The following is a 16,743-nucleotide window of genomic DNA, read 5'->3' as shown; positions in this document are numbered from 1 at the left end:
TTCCTTTCAGAGCATTGTACCATACTTCATCTCATTTTAATTTAGACTACAGGATATTTGTGGTATCAAAGAAAGTGAAAGAGAGATGGAAGAAAATACTACTACTACTACTACTACTACTACTACTACTACAAATACCACCATCAGATTCTATGCAAGTTAGATTATATATAATGGCGTTATTATAATGCAATGCCCTCATCCACCATCTATGTGCAATTATTTCAACGAAATGACCCAAGGGCCTGGCTTATGCTGTTTGTTGTGTGCATTTACAGATGCTTGGCTGTATTTTGTGATATGGAGACAAACAAAATGCAACAATATGCAACAAAAATGATTACTAGTGTTGCTTCTAATGAATATATTCAGCGCTCATATTGTTCAGTTTAATAGCATGTTTCCACCACTCAGTTATAAAAACTGCATGGCTCTGATACAAGCCAGCATGGGATCTGAAGGGAGGGCTTCCCTCAATTCCACCAGTTTCACGGTCACATCTGGTGAAGATGTGTGAGAGAGTCTTCTTTATGGCTGCTTGCAGATTGTAAAAATCCCTTCTACAGGAGGTCCAACAGGCCCCTTTCCTGCTCTCTTTTGGCTGGAAAGTGAAGACATTTTTATTTCGAGAGATCTTTGAATTGAATTATGGAGCAGTAATATGTGTGTGTGTGTGTGTATATAAGTGGTATACTTTTTTAACAACTGAAACTATGTTTTAAGGGTTTTTTAAAAACTGTTTAATCATGTTCTTAATAACAGCCATATTTAATTGCCTTTTTACAGTCTTTATAAATGTAAGGTTTTAACTGCATCCTTTCAATGCAAGCCACCTTGAATTTTGAGAGAAAGGCAGGGTATAAATCCAATACATAAATGAATCTTAACTGTAGATTGAGTCAATAAGAGCTCTGAGAAAACACTGGATTTGTTTCTAAGGTTATAGTCAAGGTGGCAAGTGAAATAAGAGATACCCAAAAGGAGTTCCTTTAAAGACTGTTCAGGTAGGAACGAATGAAGCTCCTATTCCATACTGTTAACTTTGTTTACCTTAATAAACAGGGACAAACTCTACTGACATAGACAAATAAGGATAAGTAACTAGGTCAGAAGGATGTTCAAGTGTATTATTCCTTTATTACCTTCTAAAGGGCTTCAAAGAAGCAGCTATGGCTAAATTATTATACTGCTGACTCTTGAAGTAAAAGGAGGAAGAGAAAATCAACATTGCCAAGGCTGCTTCTTTTAAAACAAGAAGCAGAAATGCTAAAATTAATTAAAATATAAAAATAAAGAATTGTTGCCTCCCTAAAAAGCTAATGTACAGCCTGACAAAGGACGGATGTAGACAGGCCTTTATCCCAGGAGAATCCGTGTTCTAAAAATGCAGATTTTCCTGGGGGCCTGTCCACACCCACCCCAGAAAGCACACACTTTCTGGGGTGGGTGCCCAGACGTTCTCTCAGGACTAGTTCGAGAAAACATCTGGATACCCTACCCCCTCCCCTGAAGCCCTTAGACCCCTTAGAAAAGTAATGAAAACTTACCTGACTTCCATTATAGGCTTTGGCTAGCTCTCCCAGAGCATAGAAATGACACACCAGGAGTGGAGGGGGAAGAGATTTTCCTCCCTCCCCCCCTCCGCTCTCCTAGTGCATCATTTCTACTCACCGGGAGAGCTGGCCAAAGCCTGTAATGGAGTTTGGGTAAGTTTTCATTACTTTGCTAAAGGGTCTGGGGGCTTGGGGGGGGGGGGGGAGGGGGGATATTCCCAAAGTTTACCGGGCTTATTTAGATCAGTAAACTGTGGGAATACCCACATAAGAATTCTTTCTCACCCATGACATCTTATTTCACTCCCTAAATTTCTAACAGTGCAGTAATTTAAAACTTAAATTAACAGTTTAGGGAATAACAATTTAGACATCCAAAGAAAAGGGACAAAGTTGCCAAGGGAATGTGAACACAGCAAGTGCAAGTGTTTTGCATGTGAGCCATTTGTCTCACTCTCTGCAATGGTAGAAATTTGGCTGCTGAAGGAAAATTTATGGGGAAGAATTTTTATTTGGCTGGACCAAGCCCTTATTTCCCTCCCCTCAGTTATACCCCCGTAAATCAGTTTCTATACTGCAGTATGAATGCTAAACCAAGTGAATATAACCAAAGTGCATCCAATTTAGCTTTTTCTTTATAACTGTGTCCTACCAAATGTTTACAAAAAGAACAAAAAGAACAACATTTCCATATTTCTAAACTATGTATTGTATTTTCATTTTTTATCTTATGCATAATGTTGTTATATTTGTTGTTGGCATCGAATTGCTGCCATTGTAAGCCACCCTGAGTCCCCCTTCAGGGGTTGAGAAGGGCAGGGTAGAAATGTTGGAGATAAATAAATAAATAAACAAATAAACACTTCCTCCTTTTTTCTTTTGAAATAATCCGAACACCCCAGAATCATCCACTGCCAGAAGGAACAGAGAGTTTCATCTATGCTGACAATCGTGCTATCACCGCCCAAGCAGGGAGCTTTGAAATGGTTGAACAGAAGCTCTCTGAACCTTTAGTTGATTCCTAATCCATCTAAAACACAGACATGTGCTTTTCACCTTAAGAATAGACAAGCATCTTGAGCTCTGAAGATTACCTGGGATTGAATCCCACTGGAGAATTGCAGCACACCAAAATACTTGGGAGTTATCCTGGACTGTGCTCTGACCAGCAAGAAGCACTGATTGAATATCAAGCAAAAAGTGGGCGCTAGAAACAATAGCATACGAAATCTGACTGGCACAACCTGGGGATCACAACCAGACACAGAGAAGGCATCTGCCCTTGCACTTTGCTACTCTGCTGCTAAATATGTATGCCCAGTGTGAAACACATCTCACCACGTTAAAAAAGTGGATGTGGCTCTTAATGAGTCAAGTTGCATTATCATGGGATGTCTACACCCCACACCACTGGATAAACTATACTCTTTAGCTGGTATTACACCACCTGACATCCACCGGGAAGTAGCAGCCAACAATGAAAGGACAAAGGCAGTGACATCTCCGGCCCATCCCCTGTTAGGATATCAGTCAGCATGCCAATATCTTAAATCAAGAAATCGTTTTCTAAGATCTACAGAGATACTTGCAGGAACACTTCAGCATGTGAGAGTCCAAAAGTAGCAGGTGAAAACCCAGAACCTCAATAAGTGGCTGATACCAGATGAGAAACTCCCTCCTGGGCACACAGAAGACTGGGCGCTGAACAGACTGTGCTCTGGTACCACAAGATGCAGAGCCACCCTTAAGAAATGGGGCCACAAAGTGGACTCCACGACATGCGAGTGTGGAGAAGAGAAAACCACAGACCATTACAACAATGCAGTCTGAGCTCTGCCACATGCACAATGGAGGACCTTCTTACAGCGACACCAGAGGCACTTGAAGTGATCAGCTTCTGGTCAAAGGAAATTTAGCATAATGCCAAGTTTTTAACTTTGTTTGTGGTTTTCTTTATCTATTATAACTGTATACTCAATTCACTTCTGACACACTAAATCAATCAATCAATCAATCAATCAATTTTAGCCTTTTCTTTATAACTGTGTCCTTCCAAATGTTTACAAGAAGGACACAATTTCCCTATTTCCTCCTTTTTTCTTTATAAATAATCCGAACACCCCAGAATCAGCAGCAGCCAACAAGTTTCTCCATCTTATTTTCTGGGAGTGAGGCTTTTCCCCAGGGCAACTTGTGTAGGAGAGAGCCCAAACAACTTTTAAAAAATCAATGTGTGAGTATAGACACCTCACCACACATGGTAGAATTTTCTTCTAAAGCACAACCACTTTATTCCAATTCCAATAGTTAATAAAAATCACTTTTGTATGCAAGCCTCACAAAAAGTTGCAGTCGGAACTACCTGATGCCTTCAAGGATTAGAGTGGTATTGACGTGTGGATTCTAGTCTAAATTACTTAGCTAATGTAACATTAACTAATGTAATGGATTTGCTGGTACCACAGATTACAGTAGAAGATTGGGACTAAAATCAATCGTACTTGAGTCGCAATTTTCCAAGGCATTTAACAAAACAAAGGAAGAAGCCGCAGGTCAAACTGCTTCGTGGCAATATTAAGTGGCTTTTACTTTAGAAGGTATTAGCAACATTCAGGTTTGAAAATGAGAAAGATGGAAGAGTTGGAATGACTTTGCCAGCTACAGACATCTCTTGGTTTTTAAGCAAGGAGACAAACTTGTCTCCAATTTTTGCTGCCTAGAAGAATGAGTGAACTGTCAGGAAATCTTTACGACTGGGATCAATTCAATAAACTGTATGAGAAATCTAGAAAAAAACTTCCTCTTTTGTGTGTCTCAGTCTATTTTGTATGCAGTGCTATATTTGCTAGAGAAGAGAAATCCATCATTTTAGATATATTTAGTTCTGAATATCTGGGAGAAAATCAGTATCAACAAAGGATGCCAGTACTTAAACAAAGGAAAGGCATCTTATCAGGTATTTTTCTGTAGAGCTAGCAAATCTATTTTTTTAAATAAAAAATCCTAACTCAGAGGACAGTCAATTTTGGGCAGCAGGCTACTCTTGGGCAAACAGAGGAAATGTCAAGGGGATATTGACATAATTGTTGTCCTCTTTCCAACTGTATCATTGTGCAGGCTTCAGTACAAACTTTCTCAGGGAACACGCCTCATCACTAGGGCTCACTCACATGTAAGATTTCCAAGGGAATCACCTCTATTTATGAAGTTAAATGGAAAAAGCACACAGTAGGAGTTTATCAGTTGTGTCCTCTGTGTGGAAGAATTCTCCGCCTACAAGTTTGTTCTGAAATGTTTTGTGGTATGAAGTAAAGAATGAGATAGTGTCCCTTTCTTTACCAAAGTTGACATTGTAAGGAAGAGAAGAGAAATGTTCATGCAAAAAGAATTATAACACAATGGCATGCAAAAATAGGGGACATAAGGTACACAAAGAGCTGTACTTAAGAGATGAAGTATAGAGATGAGGTGAAGTAAAGAGATGAGGTTACATAAGAGAGGGATGTGTAGAGAGTACTATAAGATGAAGGATGAGATAAAAATAGGGAAAATTAGAGATGGAAATATAGAGGACTAGATAGAGGTGAATATATAAAACAGGGGTCCTCAAACAGAGGGCCAGGTCACAGTCCCCCAAACTGTTAGAGGGCCGGATTATAATTTGAAAAAAAAAATTGAATTAATTCCTATGCACACTGCACATATCTCATTTGTGGTGCAAAACCACTTAAAACACAATAATTAAAATGAAGAACAATTTTAACAAATATAAACTTATTAGTATTTCAATAGGAAGTGTGGGCCTGTTTTTGGCTGATGACTAGGATTGTTGTTGTAGTAGTAGTGTGCTTTCAAGTCATTTCAGACTTAGGTTGACCCTGAGCGAGGGCAAGGTAAAAGACCTTGGAGGGCCGCATCCAGCCCCCGGGCCTTAGTTTGAGGACCCCTGATATAGAGGATATACAGAGAAAGTGAAATTAGCCGTTTATGGGATATAAGCAAATAGATCAGTAAATAGAAATTGGGAATGGAGAGGAACTGAGACTAGCAAATATTTGAACTGCAGAGGAGATATGGCATTATCTTCAAGCAGGAAGACAATAGCCAAAAATATCCATCGCTCTTTCTTCCTACAGAACGGAAAGAGCAGCCCATAAACAAAATAGTCCCCAAAGAGTACAGGAAGAGACTTGACTATAGTCACCATTGTCAAACACTGAAGGAATACAGTTATCTTGCAATCCTGGCTCTCTCAAAAATCCTTCAGGAATCAGGACTACCTAGATAGCACCAACCACAACAATCACATCATGCTCTGCTTCCTCTTATGTTCCTTCCAAGAGTGTGAGGTGCAAGACCAGTGGCATTACTTTAGGAATTTTTTAACACAGCAGCAATAGCAGTGACCAAAATAAGAGGTCAGCTGCTGTTCATTAAGTCCTTGGTCAGACCCAGAAATTAAATGTCTCGTCATTCTGGTACTCAGAGAGACACACCTGCTTCTTTCATTAGGCAGCTAACCACCTCAGGTAGCAGAATGGGAGTAGCAATAGATCAATGAAGCCTGCAGGTTTTTTTTTTTAAAAAAAACAACCCACTATAATTGTCTAAACAAGGGTGCAAGCTTGTTTTCTGCTGCCCTGGAGACTAGGACGCAGACCAATGGCTTCAAACTACAGGAAAGGATATTCCACCTCAACATTAGGAAGAACTTCCTAACTGTGAGAGATGTTCAGCAGTGGAACTCTCTGCTCAGAAGTGTGGTGGAGGCTTCTTCTATGGAGGCTTTTAAACAGAGGCTGGATGGCCATCTGTTGGGGGTGCTTTGAATACAATTGTCCTGCTTCTTGGCAGAGGATTGGACTGGATGGTCCACAAGGTCTCTTCCAACTCTATGATTTTATGATTCTACAAATTATCAAAGAATTCAATGGCTTCTTATTCTAGCATAGACTGAACATCCAGTCTGTACTTCAAGCAATGGCGACATTTTTACCTCAAGTTCACCACAGTCACATTCTTCTCCTTCTTCTACGTAGCCGTTCCCACACTTTGGGTCACCAAAGGATTCCTTCACCTCTGGCAGATTGAACAGACACATTCCCACTCCTTTTTCCAAACTGTTTTCCAGGTCTTTCTTGCTGCAGCTGCTGAACATCATGGGAAAAGGGTAACTGGAGGTGGGTGGGTTAAGATGGGGGAGGGAATGAGAGAAAAACTGCTATTATCACAGAGTCAGAAGTTTTAATTCAATTGGGGCAAGGCACTTCATAACTCAACAATGCTAACAACCTCCACAGCTTCATCATAACGTGCGGCAAGATATAAAGCAATGGGAGCAAAAATGTAAGCACTCCTACAGAAACTAATGAGAATGTTTATGAAATGGCCCTTTCCATATTGATTCCAGTATTCATTACAGCAATAATGAATTAAGTTAAAGAGACTAAATAAAATTAAGCCCAGAGCTGGTGGATGCTCTGCATTCTAAAATGTCCTTGTTCAAACCTCCAAATGTTTGCATAACTGATTAAGGACTTCATCACACTTACTGTTGGATCTGTGGGGATTCTGTGGGGCAATCTTGTCACCCTGCACCCTACATTGCCTGCATCAACACTTTCCCATCACATGTGGGGAAGTGTCACTTCATACTGGCCCTGTTGCTGCCTATAGAACATGGGAAGCCTCCCATGTTCTAAGCAGAGCATCCTAAGACACTTGCAGCACAGTTCATCTACAGAACCCTGCCAGAAGTGAGTGTGCATCATGTGATGGGCATCATGGGGCTATGAAGATTAATTGTGATGTGAGCATCCTAGGACGCTTGTGAAGACTCATGTGATGAAGTCATAAGAATGTATGAGGCAGACAGGGGCGGATAATTTGGAGGCAGCATGGAGCAAATGTCTGGAACAAAGAGGAAAGGAGAAACCAGTCCCAGTGCCCAGGCTACCTCTGCTGTTTTGTGTTCGTCATATGTCCATGTACTAGCTGCTTGCACTCTGAGAGTGGGGTGGGCAGACCTCATCCCACAGTGGCACCCCCCCCCCCGCTTGAACTACAGGGTACCACTATATCTATATGTTTATACAGGAATTACAAAATCCAGAATACTCCAAAGTCTGATATTGTGCATATGCATAACTGAGACAGTAACATTTGTTTTCTGATGTTTCACTCTACACAAAATGATTACAAATATTGTGCATATGATTACCTTCTGGTTACATGTATAAGATTTCTATAAATAAAGTATCAATGAATTTCATGTTTAGACCTGAGTGCCATCTCCAAGATATCTCATATATCAATGTGTGTGAATGTGCACACGCAGGGGTAGAGGAAATTCTCAGAGAGGAGCAAATGGCCACAGCATCTCCTAGCTTGTGTGTTTTTCCTCATCAATAAGTATTACCACCTTGGCCACAAATGTCCTGTGAGAGATGGATGATATATATGATCTTTCAGATAACCTGGACCTGAACTGTATATATGAAAATGTAAATATTCCAAAATACAAAAAAAGTCCAAAATACTTCTGATCTCAGGCATTTTAGACAAGTGATACTCAATCTACATTTGAAAAGCATCATATACATTGCTTCTGTGATCCTAATATGCCATCCAACTCTTTATCTTTTTATTGCTTAAAACATTCTAAGTTCTCTCACTGGAAGTTTGGCACTTGTTAATTTTGAGTGAGATTTATTTGAAACTCTCTCAGCTCCATTAAGTTTAATATCAGTTGTATATAGATGGTTGCAAGGACATCATACCACGGACTCTAGACTGGAGGCCAAAGTCCATTCTCCAGCTCTTTGGGGACATTCCTTGTGTGTGCATGACACTGTCTGGATCACAACCATCTGGCAAATAAAAGGCACTCTCTTCTCCCCTTGGGCCCTTGAACTTCCTCTGTGCACTCAAGCTGCAATTCCACACTAGGGTAGGGAGAGGTCCAACTTGATAATGAATGGGCGTTGTGCCCTGAATATCTTCCATCAATCACATATTATTAAAGGCAGGATGCAATCTTAAACAGACAGATAAGATAATAAGGAGATATCCCATGCTTCTAAATTAGGAAGAATAATGATTTCTTATGTTGCAAATCAGGAAGGATCCATGGTGGTTCAGAACTGTCAAGCTAGTAATGGATATTTTTAGTATAAGAAAAAAATATATCTGACATTCTAACAGGCCATAAATATTAAAATATTTCTGAAGCAACAAAGATATGTAAATTTGTTCTTATAAATGTCACTTTAAAATATGGTTTAATTCACTCCTGTTTCTAATTACCTTGCTCTGATTATTCTTACCTAAAAGAACGTTTTCTGTATCACAGGCCTGGGACTTGGTTCTTTTCAATAACACTGTAATATTATTATTTCTTGTTGTTATTTCAGAACAGCCATTACTATTTGCCACACCACTTTTTCAGGGAACTTCTACACCAGTGTTTCTCAAATTTCCTAATGCTGTGACCTCTTAATACAGTTCCTCGTATTGTGGTGACCCCCAACTATAAAATTATTTTCATTGTTGTAACTGCAGTTTTGCTACTGTTATGATTCATCATGTAAATATCCAATATGCAGGATATATTTTCATTCTCTGGATAACATTTGACACAAATAATAATAATAATAATAATAATAATAATAATAATAATAAACTTTATTTGTACCCCACCCCATCTCCCCGATGGGGATTCGGAGCGGCTTACATGGGGCCAAGCCCGAAGAACAATTACAATAAATACTCGATATGCCCAAACTTGAAATGCTGGTCGGGTTGGTGGGGGGGGGGGGATTGATTTTTGTCATTTGGGAGTTGTAGTTACTGGGATTTATAGTTTGCCTACAATCAGAGAGCATTCCGAACTCCACCAATGATGGAATTGAACCAAACTTGGCACACAGAGCTCCCAAGACCAACAGAAAATACTGGAAGGATTTGGTGGACATTGACCTTGAGTTTTGGAGTTGTAGTTCACCTACATCCAGAGATCACTGTGGACTCAGAGAATGATGGATCTGGACCAAACTTGGCATAAATACTCAATATGCCCTAATATGAACACCGGTGGAAAATAGACATTGACATTTGGGAGTTGTAGTTTCTGGGATTTATAGTTTGCCTACAATCAAAGAGCATTCTGAACTGGGCCAGACTTCCCACATAGAACCCCCATGACCAACAGAAAATACTGTGTTTTCTTATGGTTTTTGGAGACCCCTTTGACACCCTCTCATGACCCCCCAGGGGTCCTGACTCCCAGGTTGAGAAACACTGTTCTACACTGACCCAAAGTTGTATCAAATTGGCTTTTGCAGAATGCATGTTAAATATTACAGCCACCATTAACATGAAGATCCACTCATGTTTAATAATTATACATGCTTTTCTACAGACAGCAGATGCATTAGTCTATGGTCACAGAGTGTTATTATAAACCAAAGCAGTTCTCCCTATTTCCCAAAAAGCCTTCAAGCTGTTTCCTATTTTGAAGGAACAGCCATTCAACTTCTGGCTTTTCCTGTGCTTGACACTGATTTCCTCACTTGACATCAGTGGCACATTCTCTGTTTACTAAGGAAAGCGCAAAGCCATTGAAAACATTTTGTCTTGGAGCAAATAACCCCAAGGTAAACAGGAGATGAGCACGAGAAATCCGGAAAAAAAAATGATATGAGAAGAATGAATTCTTAGGAGGAAGAAGCAGGCCCTATCACAACCAAAACATCTGAAATACACTAAAACTTCAGTTGGAGGAACATTTTGATCAAACCAGATATATTGCTGGAGTTTTAAGATACACTAGCTCTCTATTAATATTTTAACATGGCTCTGCAACAATACTGCAGATGAAACAGCAGGCAATAAAAAAAGTTCCACATACCCACATTTAACAGAAGTGGGAGGGTGGAAGGTTTACACATGAGTCCTGCAAAACAAAGGGAAAGAAATACCCACGTTACAGAAAACTGCAAATCAATATTGCATTGCAAACATGACCTGTATCTAATTAACACTGAATATAATACACATGTAAGACATTATCAGGATGACATGGGATTCAGTCAAAAGGCACATTTAGACCCAAAGTACACTCAGATTATGAGCTGGAGACGAAGAATTAGACTCCATATGAAGGGTACAGCATAAAGTAGGTGGCCAAGTATCTGCCCACTGCAGTATATTTCCTAGGCTTGTGCACGGATTCAGATTGGTTGGTTCCCTTCGTCCAATACAACTGCTTGGATTTGACCAGCTGGCCATAATGGCACGCCCGATTGCAGCGTCTGTCTCCTCTAGAGTAGAAACAGCTTTAATGAAGCATTAAACCTCTTTGAGCTGGTCCTAATAGGGCTTGTACTCCAGACCCTTGATCATTTTAGTCACTCTCCTGTGGACACATTCCAGCTTGTCAACATCTCCCTTCAGTTGTGGTGCCCTGAAATACTGTGTCCAATTCTGGGCACCACAATTGAAAGGAGATGTTGACAAGCTGGAATGTGTCCAGAGGAGGGTGCCTAAAATGATCAAGAGTCTGGAGAACAAGCCCTACGAGGAGCGGCTTAAAGAACTGGGCATGTTTAGCTGGAAGAAGAGAAGGCTGAGAGGAGACATGATAGCCATGTATAAATATGTGAGAGGAAGTCATAGGGAGGAGGGAGCAAGCTTGTTTTCTGCTGCTCTGGAGACTAGCACACAGAACAATGGCTTTGAACTACAAGAAAAGAAATTCCATCTGAACATTAGGAAGAACTTCCTAACTGTGAGAAATGTTCAGCAGAGGAACTCTCTGCCCTGAAGTGTGGTGGAGGCTTCTTCTTTGGAGGCTTTTAAACAGAGGCTGGATGCTTTGAATGCAATTTTCCTGCTTCTTTGCACGGGGTTAGACTGGATGGCCCTTGAGGTCTCTTCCAACTCTACAATTCTATGATTCTATGAGTCTATAAACCCAGTCTACTCTACAGACCAAAGGGAAAGGATCGCAGAAAGAGTGGTATCTTAAGCCCTTTCTTTAAACCCAGGTCTCCTCTACAGACCAAAGGGAAAGGATCAAAAGAAGAGTGGGATCTCAAGCCCTTTCTTTAAATGCAGGTCTCCTCTACAGACCAAAGGAAAAGATTTCAGGAAGAGTGGTATGTGGAATCTTAAGTCTTTTCTACAGACCAAAGGGAAAGGTTCAAAAGAAGAGTGGGATCTTAAGCCCTTTCTTTAAATCCAGGTCTCCACTAAAGACCGAAGGGGAAAGATTCGCAGAAAGAGTGGTATCTTAACTCTGATGCTTTTAATTCAGGTCTTAATAAAGAATATAAGGGCAAACGATGCCATTACCTAAAATGATGAGAAGGGGAGCCTGGAAGAGCCCCCCCCCCCCATTGTTGCTAATGGATCTAGCCTCATTTTTCAGGAGGTGCGCAAAAATGAATTTGTGGGAGTCTCCTGAAATTCAGCCAGCAGAAATGTATTGAGGTTCTGCTGAAATGCAGAAGCCTAATATTTCCTGTTTTTTCTGTCTAAGCACTACTGAATGGAACTTGGATACACTGAAAAGTGCTTTCTCAACCGTGTACAGCCTTGATTAGAACTTCAAATCATTCATTCATGATAGGCAATTTACACTTACATCCTGCTCCTTATGAAGGGGTTATTCTGCAAAGCTTCCATGATAATTGGCTCCCTGCGATAGATAAGACCAAGGCTGTATCCCCACTGTAGAATTATAGCAGTTTGATACTAAATGAACTGCCATGGTTCAATGCTATAGAATTTTGAGATTTGTCATTTTGTGAGATATTTATCTTTCTCTCACTGAGAGCTCTGGTGTCGCAAAAAAATGCAGTTCCCAGAATCCCAAAGGATGGAGCTATGACTGTTAAAGTGATATCAGACTGCTATAATTTTGCAATGTGGGTGGTCTCTAAAAACTGGGATTTTATTTATTTATTTACAGTATTTATATTCCACCCTTCTCACCCCACAGGGGACTCAGGCAGATTACAATGTACATATACATGGCAAACATGCAATGCCATAGACACACAACATATATAGATAGACACAGAGGCAATTTAACATTCCAGCTTTTCTTGAGGGTATTCTGGCCATCAGGGGAGCTGCCCCTTCACTGACCTTTTGTGTCACTGATGAAGTACTTCCTCATTTTTTGCATGCTTGCTGGAGATTTTTATGGCCTTGAAAATTAGTTAAATTTGCCTCCCCGCATAAGCGGTACCTAAATTTCCTACTTGACAGATGCAACTGTCTTTCAGGCTGCAAAGGTCGACGGCAAGCTACACAAAATTGGTCAGAAGCTCACTCTGACCTGGGCTGGCTTCGAACTCATGACCTTTCGGTCAGTAGTGATCTTAATGCAGCTAATTCCCAGCCATCTGCACCACAGGGACGTGGGAAATAAAATGACCTCATAAATAAATAGATTGGGGGGGGGGGGGAAGGAATTCAAGAACAAAACTCATCTGTTATATCTACCATTCCTGTTTTCTCATCTTAAAATTTCCTACAAAGGGAAGCTCTTGAAACAAAAGACTGTACACCTCTCTCAGGACAGTGAAATCCCATCACCAGGGCTTAAGAGTTTCTAGTTTGGGAGGGGGCAGAGGCAGCCCTAGGTAATTTTCAACGGTAAGCAAACAGTATTTTGTCCCCCCCCCCCCCCCGACCAATCACTGAAATATATTTTCTGTTCGTCGTGGGAGTTCTGTGTGCCATATTTGGTTCAATTCCATCATTGGTGGAGTTCAGAATGCTCTATGATTATAGGTGAACCATACATCCCAGTAACTACAACTCGCATAAGTCAAGGTCTATTTTCCCCCAAGAGCGCCTCAAGAGCGCCCCTGGGCAAAATCAACTATACTGCAAATGCTTACTTAGCATAATGGGTTGAGCTGCCCCTGGGAGGGGGGTGTAGTGAGATTGCTACTCTATGTTAAATTTTTGGTGTATAGCTTTATGTTTACATATGGCAGATAGGAAAGAATAGGCACAGACAGGGTAGAACAGCAGAGATAGGATTCATTTGCATATGGAAGCCGATTGGTCATATGCAGATTAGCGTAGGCCCAGTATTTGAAAAGGTTGCTAGGCCAAAATGACAGTTGGAGAGAGCAGAGCTAAACATTCCAGAGGGGTGGAGCCAAGGTTTTAAAAATAGGCAGATAGAGAGTCAAAAGAGTTAGTTAGGAATTGCTGTTTGTGAAGAGAGTTAGGGATTCCTGTTTGTGAGAGACAGGCACTTCTATGAGAGAAAAGAGTTAGGAACTCCTGTTAAAAATAAGCAGTTATGAAGATGTGTTAAAGACTTCTGATATATAGTTAAATAGAGCTCAAGTTTTAGGAATATAAAGAAAGCCAGTGGTGCTTTAGTCAGAAAATAATTTCAGTCAAGAGTGTGTTAAGCAAGTAACATGTTTGTGAATGTGAAACATTGAAAGTCTACTTCAGAAAAGTAAACCAAGCATATTATACTGACTGTAAGCCTCAAGATTGCAACAAAACACAATTGTAACTACAAGCATTGGAGCTAGAAGTTATAAATAAACTGTGTTACTTCGTTATACAGAAGAGTGTCTCATTGCCTGTACAAAGGTTAAACAGCACACAGAAAGTCCCAGCTAATATGAAAGAAGAAACTGAATCCTTATAAGAGGAAAGTGTTTTTTAATAAAATAAGAAATAGGCTCCCTCCCTCACTACAATATAAAATGGTGGCAGCGGTGGGATAGAAAAGAAAGGTCTCCCCTGCCACACAACTGTGCCTTTAATTCCTCACAGGGGGCATTAGAAGTGGTGAAGGATAACTATGCAATAAAATAGAGGAATAGAGATAGTTATTAGCTGGCTTATAACTGGCAGTCCAGCACTAACAAAGCCAACAGAGCCAAAAAGACCTTGCTGTTCCACCTGAGTCCTGGCAGTCCCCTCTAAGAACAGCAGCCTACAGAAGCTCGGCCATATACCTTGGCAGCCTATTTTTTGGCCGCAGAGGTATTTCTCACTGAAAATGATAATAAATGAAGATGAATTTTAAAGCATGGCCTGTTCCAAAGATAACTTTCTTCAATCATACATTGATTGAATCACCACCAATTTTTAAGAGAAGCACCAGGACCTGGAATAATTCCTCTTTTGGACAACAACTCCTGGAATTTGGCCATGTTGGCTGGAGGATTCTTGGAGCTGAAGTCCAAAAGAAGTAGCATCTCCACATTCCAAATAAGAGTAATAATCTATGGACGTTTTCAGCTTTTGACTAAGTAGGTAAACAGATATTCATCAATGTTTCACTATAAACCCCCTTTCCTCTCAGTACAGTTTGAAGAGGGAATAACTGAGTTCAGATCCTCACTCAACCATGCAGCTGACTGCAGTGCTATAGACAAGCCATTATTTCACAGGCTAACTTATCTCATGGGATTGTTATAAGGAAAATAAGAGCTTTGTTTATGCAGCCGGAGTTCCTTGGATGAAGAAGTGGCATAGCATTAACTTTCCCTTCCATATGGTGACTGTGAGTGGCATGCAAGGTGCATTCTACAGATTGATAGGCCTATTTCCCCCAGGCTGGACCTCTACCCAACCGAGACAGAAATCACATGTGACAGGCCTAGGTGATTTTTATCTAAAGAACTGGGTTTTAAAATGAGTGCTGAAGGAAAAAAAAACTCTATCCAACTTTCCCTAGTAACTTTCAGCCCAAAAGCACAGTTTTTGAGGCCTTTGATCTGCCATGAGAAAATATACAGCCAAAGCAAATCACAAAGGCTGAACCCTGTCTTATGTCTTATGTATGGAAGACATACATGTATGGAAGTATTTCAACATTACTGTTCAACATGCAATGTCTACATTCAGTTCAAGGTTGCAGAAGCCAGCTGCACATGTGCATTCAGATGTGTATGCAACCTGCATATATGTTTAATTCATTGCACATTTGGATGTGCATTTATCTGTGCAATGTTGACATTCAATGCCCAAAATGTTTATGGAAATATATGATGCAGAGGGCCCCCTGGTGGCGCAGTGGGTTAAACCGCTGAGCTGCTGAACTTGCTCACCGAAAGGCTGGTGGTTCAAATACGGGGAGCAGGGTGAACTCCCGCTGCTAGGCCCAGCTTCTGCCAACCTAGCAGTTTGAAAACATGCAAATGTGAGTAGATCAATAGGTACCACTTCTGCGGGAAGGTAACAGTGCTCCATGCAGTCATGCTGGCCACTTGATCTTGGAAGTGTCTATGGACAATGCCGACTCTTTGGCTTAGAAATGGAGATGAGCCCTACCCCTCAGGGTCGGACACGACTAGACTTAATGTCAGGGGAAATCTTTACCTTTACCTATGATACAGAATCTCGAGAAAGGATCTTGGCCAATATTATGTCTTGATTGTAATGAAAACCTGAGATCAGAGAAACTTTGATACAAATGAATGGTATCAGTTAATCTGAAAATATTTATTATGTTTGGCTGTGAGGAGAATGCATGAAGGTTATAAAAATTCTATGGTTGATACAGTAGGCAGATCCTTGGCTCACGAAGGCACGTGTTCACAATATCCGTAGGTTTATTATTAAGTGAAATTTCATGTCACAGAAAAGCAATGAAAAAGCAATAACACATGGCCTACTTTTCTCAAGTTCCTTCTATTGTGTGAAAGAGAACAGGACAATTTCATCTATGCCAAGATCTATAAGCCTCCAAATACTGATGTAATATATGAATAACTCACAATTCAATTCAGCTTTGCCCTCCTTTTTTTTTTGTATATAATCTTTATTAGCTTTTCCCTCCTCATCTCCAAATTTGAGCCTGAAAGTTCAAAATTGTGTTTTCATTAAATAAAATGCAGATCAGCCCTACTTATCTAATAGGATAGTTATAAGGAAAACTTGAGAAAGGGCATTGAACTACATTTTTTGCCTTAATCATCTTGGAAAAAGATGCAATACTGATTTGTTTTTGCTGCTGTGTGCCTTAAAATCATTTCTGACTTATGGTGACCCTATGGCAGCCCTATCATGGGGTTTTATTGGCAATATTTGTTCAGAGAGGGGTATGCCTTAGCTCTCCATGGAGGCTGAGAAAGAGTGACTTGCCTAAGGTAACTCAGTGGGTTTGCACAGCTCAGTGAGGATTTGAACTCTAGCCTCC

At 40.4% G+C, this 16,743-nt stretch overlaps 1 protein-coding gene across 1 annotated transcript in view; it reads right to left on the bottom strand.

The window, feature by feature from the left end:
- The window catches only part of ADAM12 (ADAM metallopeptidase domain 12), a 288,191-nt gene that overhangs the window by 47,203 nt on the left and 224,245 nt on the right, over positions 1-16,743 (bottom strand). Inside the window, exon 12 of the mRNA XM_060768619.2 lies at positions 6,550-6,727. Coding sequence (XP_060624602.2) covers positions 6,550-6,727 — 178 coding nt within the window. The remainder of the gene's footprint in view (positions 1-6,549; positions 6,728-16,743) is intronic.

This window comes from Anolis sagrei, chromosome 3, assembly GCF_037176765.1.
Source record: "Anolis sagrei isolate rAnoSag1 chromosome 3, rAnoSag1.mat, whole genome shotgun sequence".
In the NCBI taxonomy this organism is placed as follows: domain Eukaryota; kingdom Metazoa; phylum Chordata; class Lepidosauria; order Squamata; family Dactyloidae; genus Anolis; species Anolis sagrei.
The sequence above is the reverse complement of the archived record's forward strand: the minus strand, read 5'-3'. Positions and strand labels throughout refer to the sequence as shown.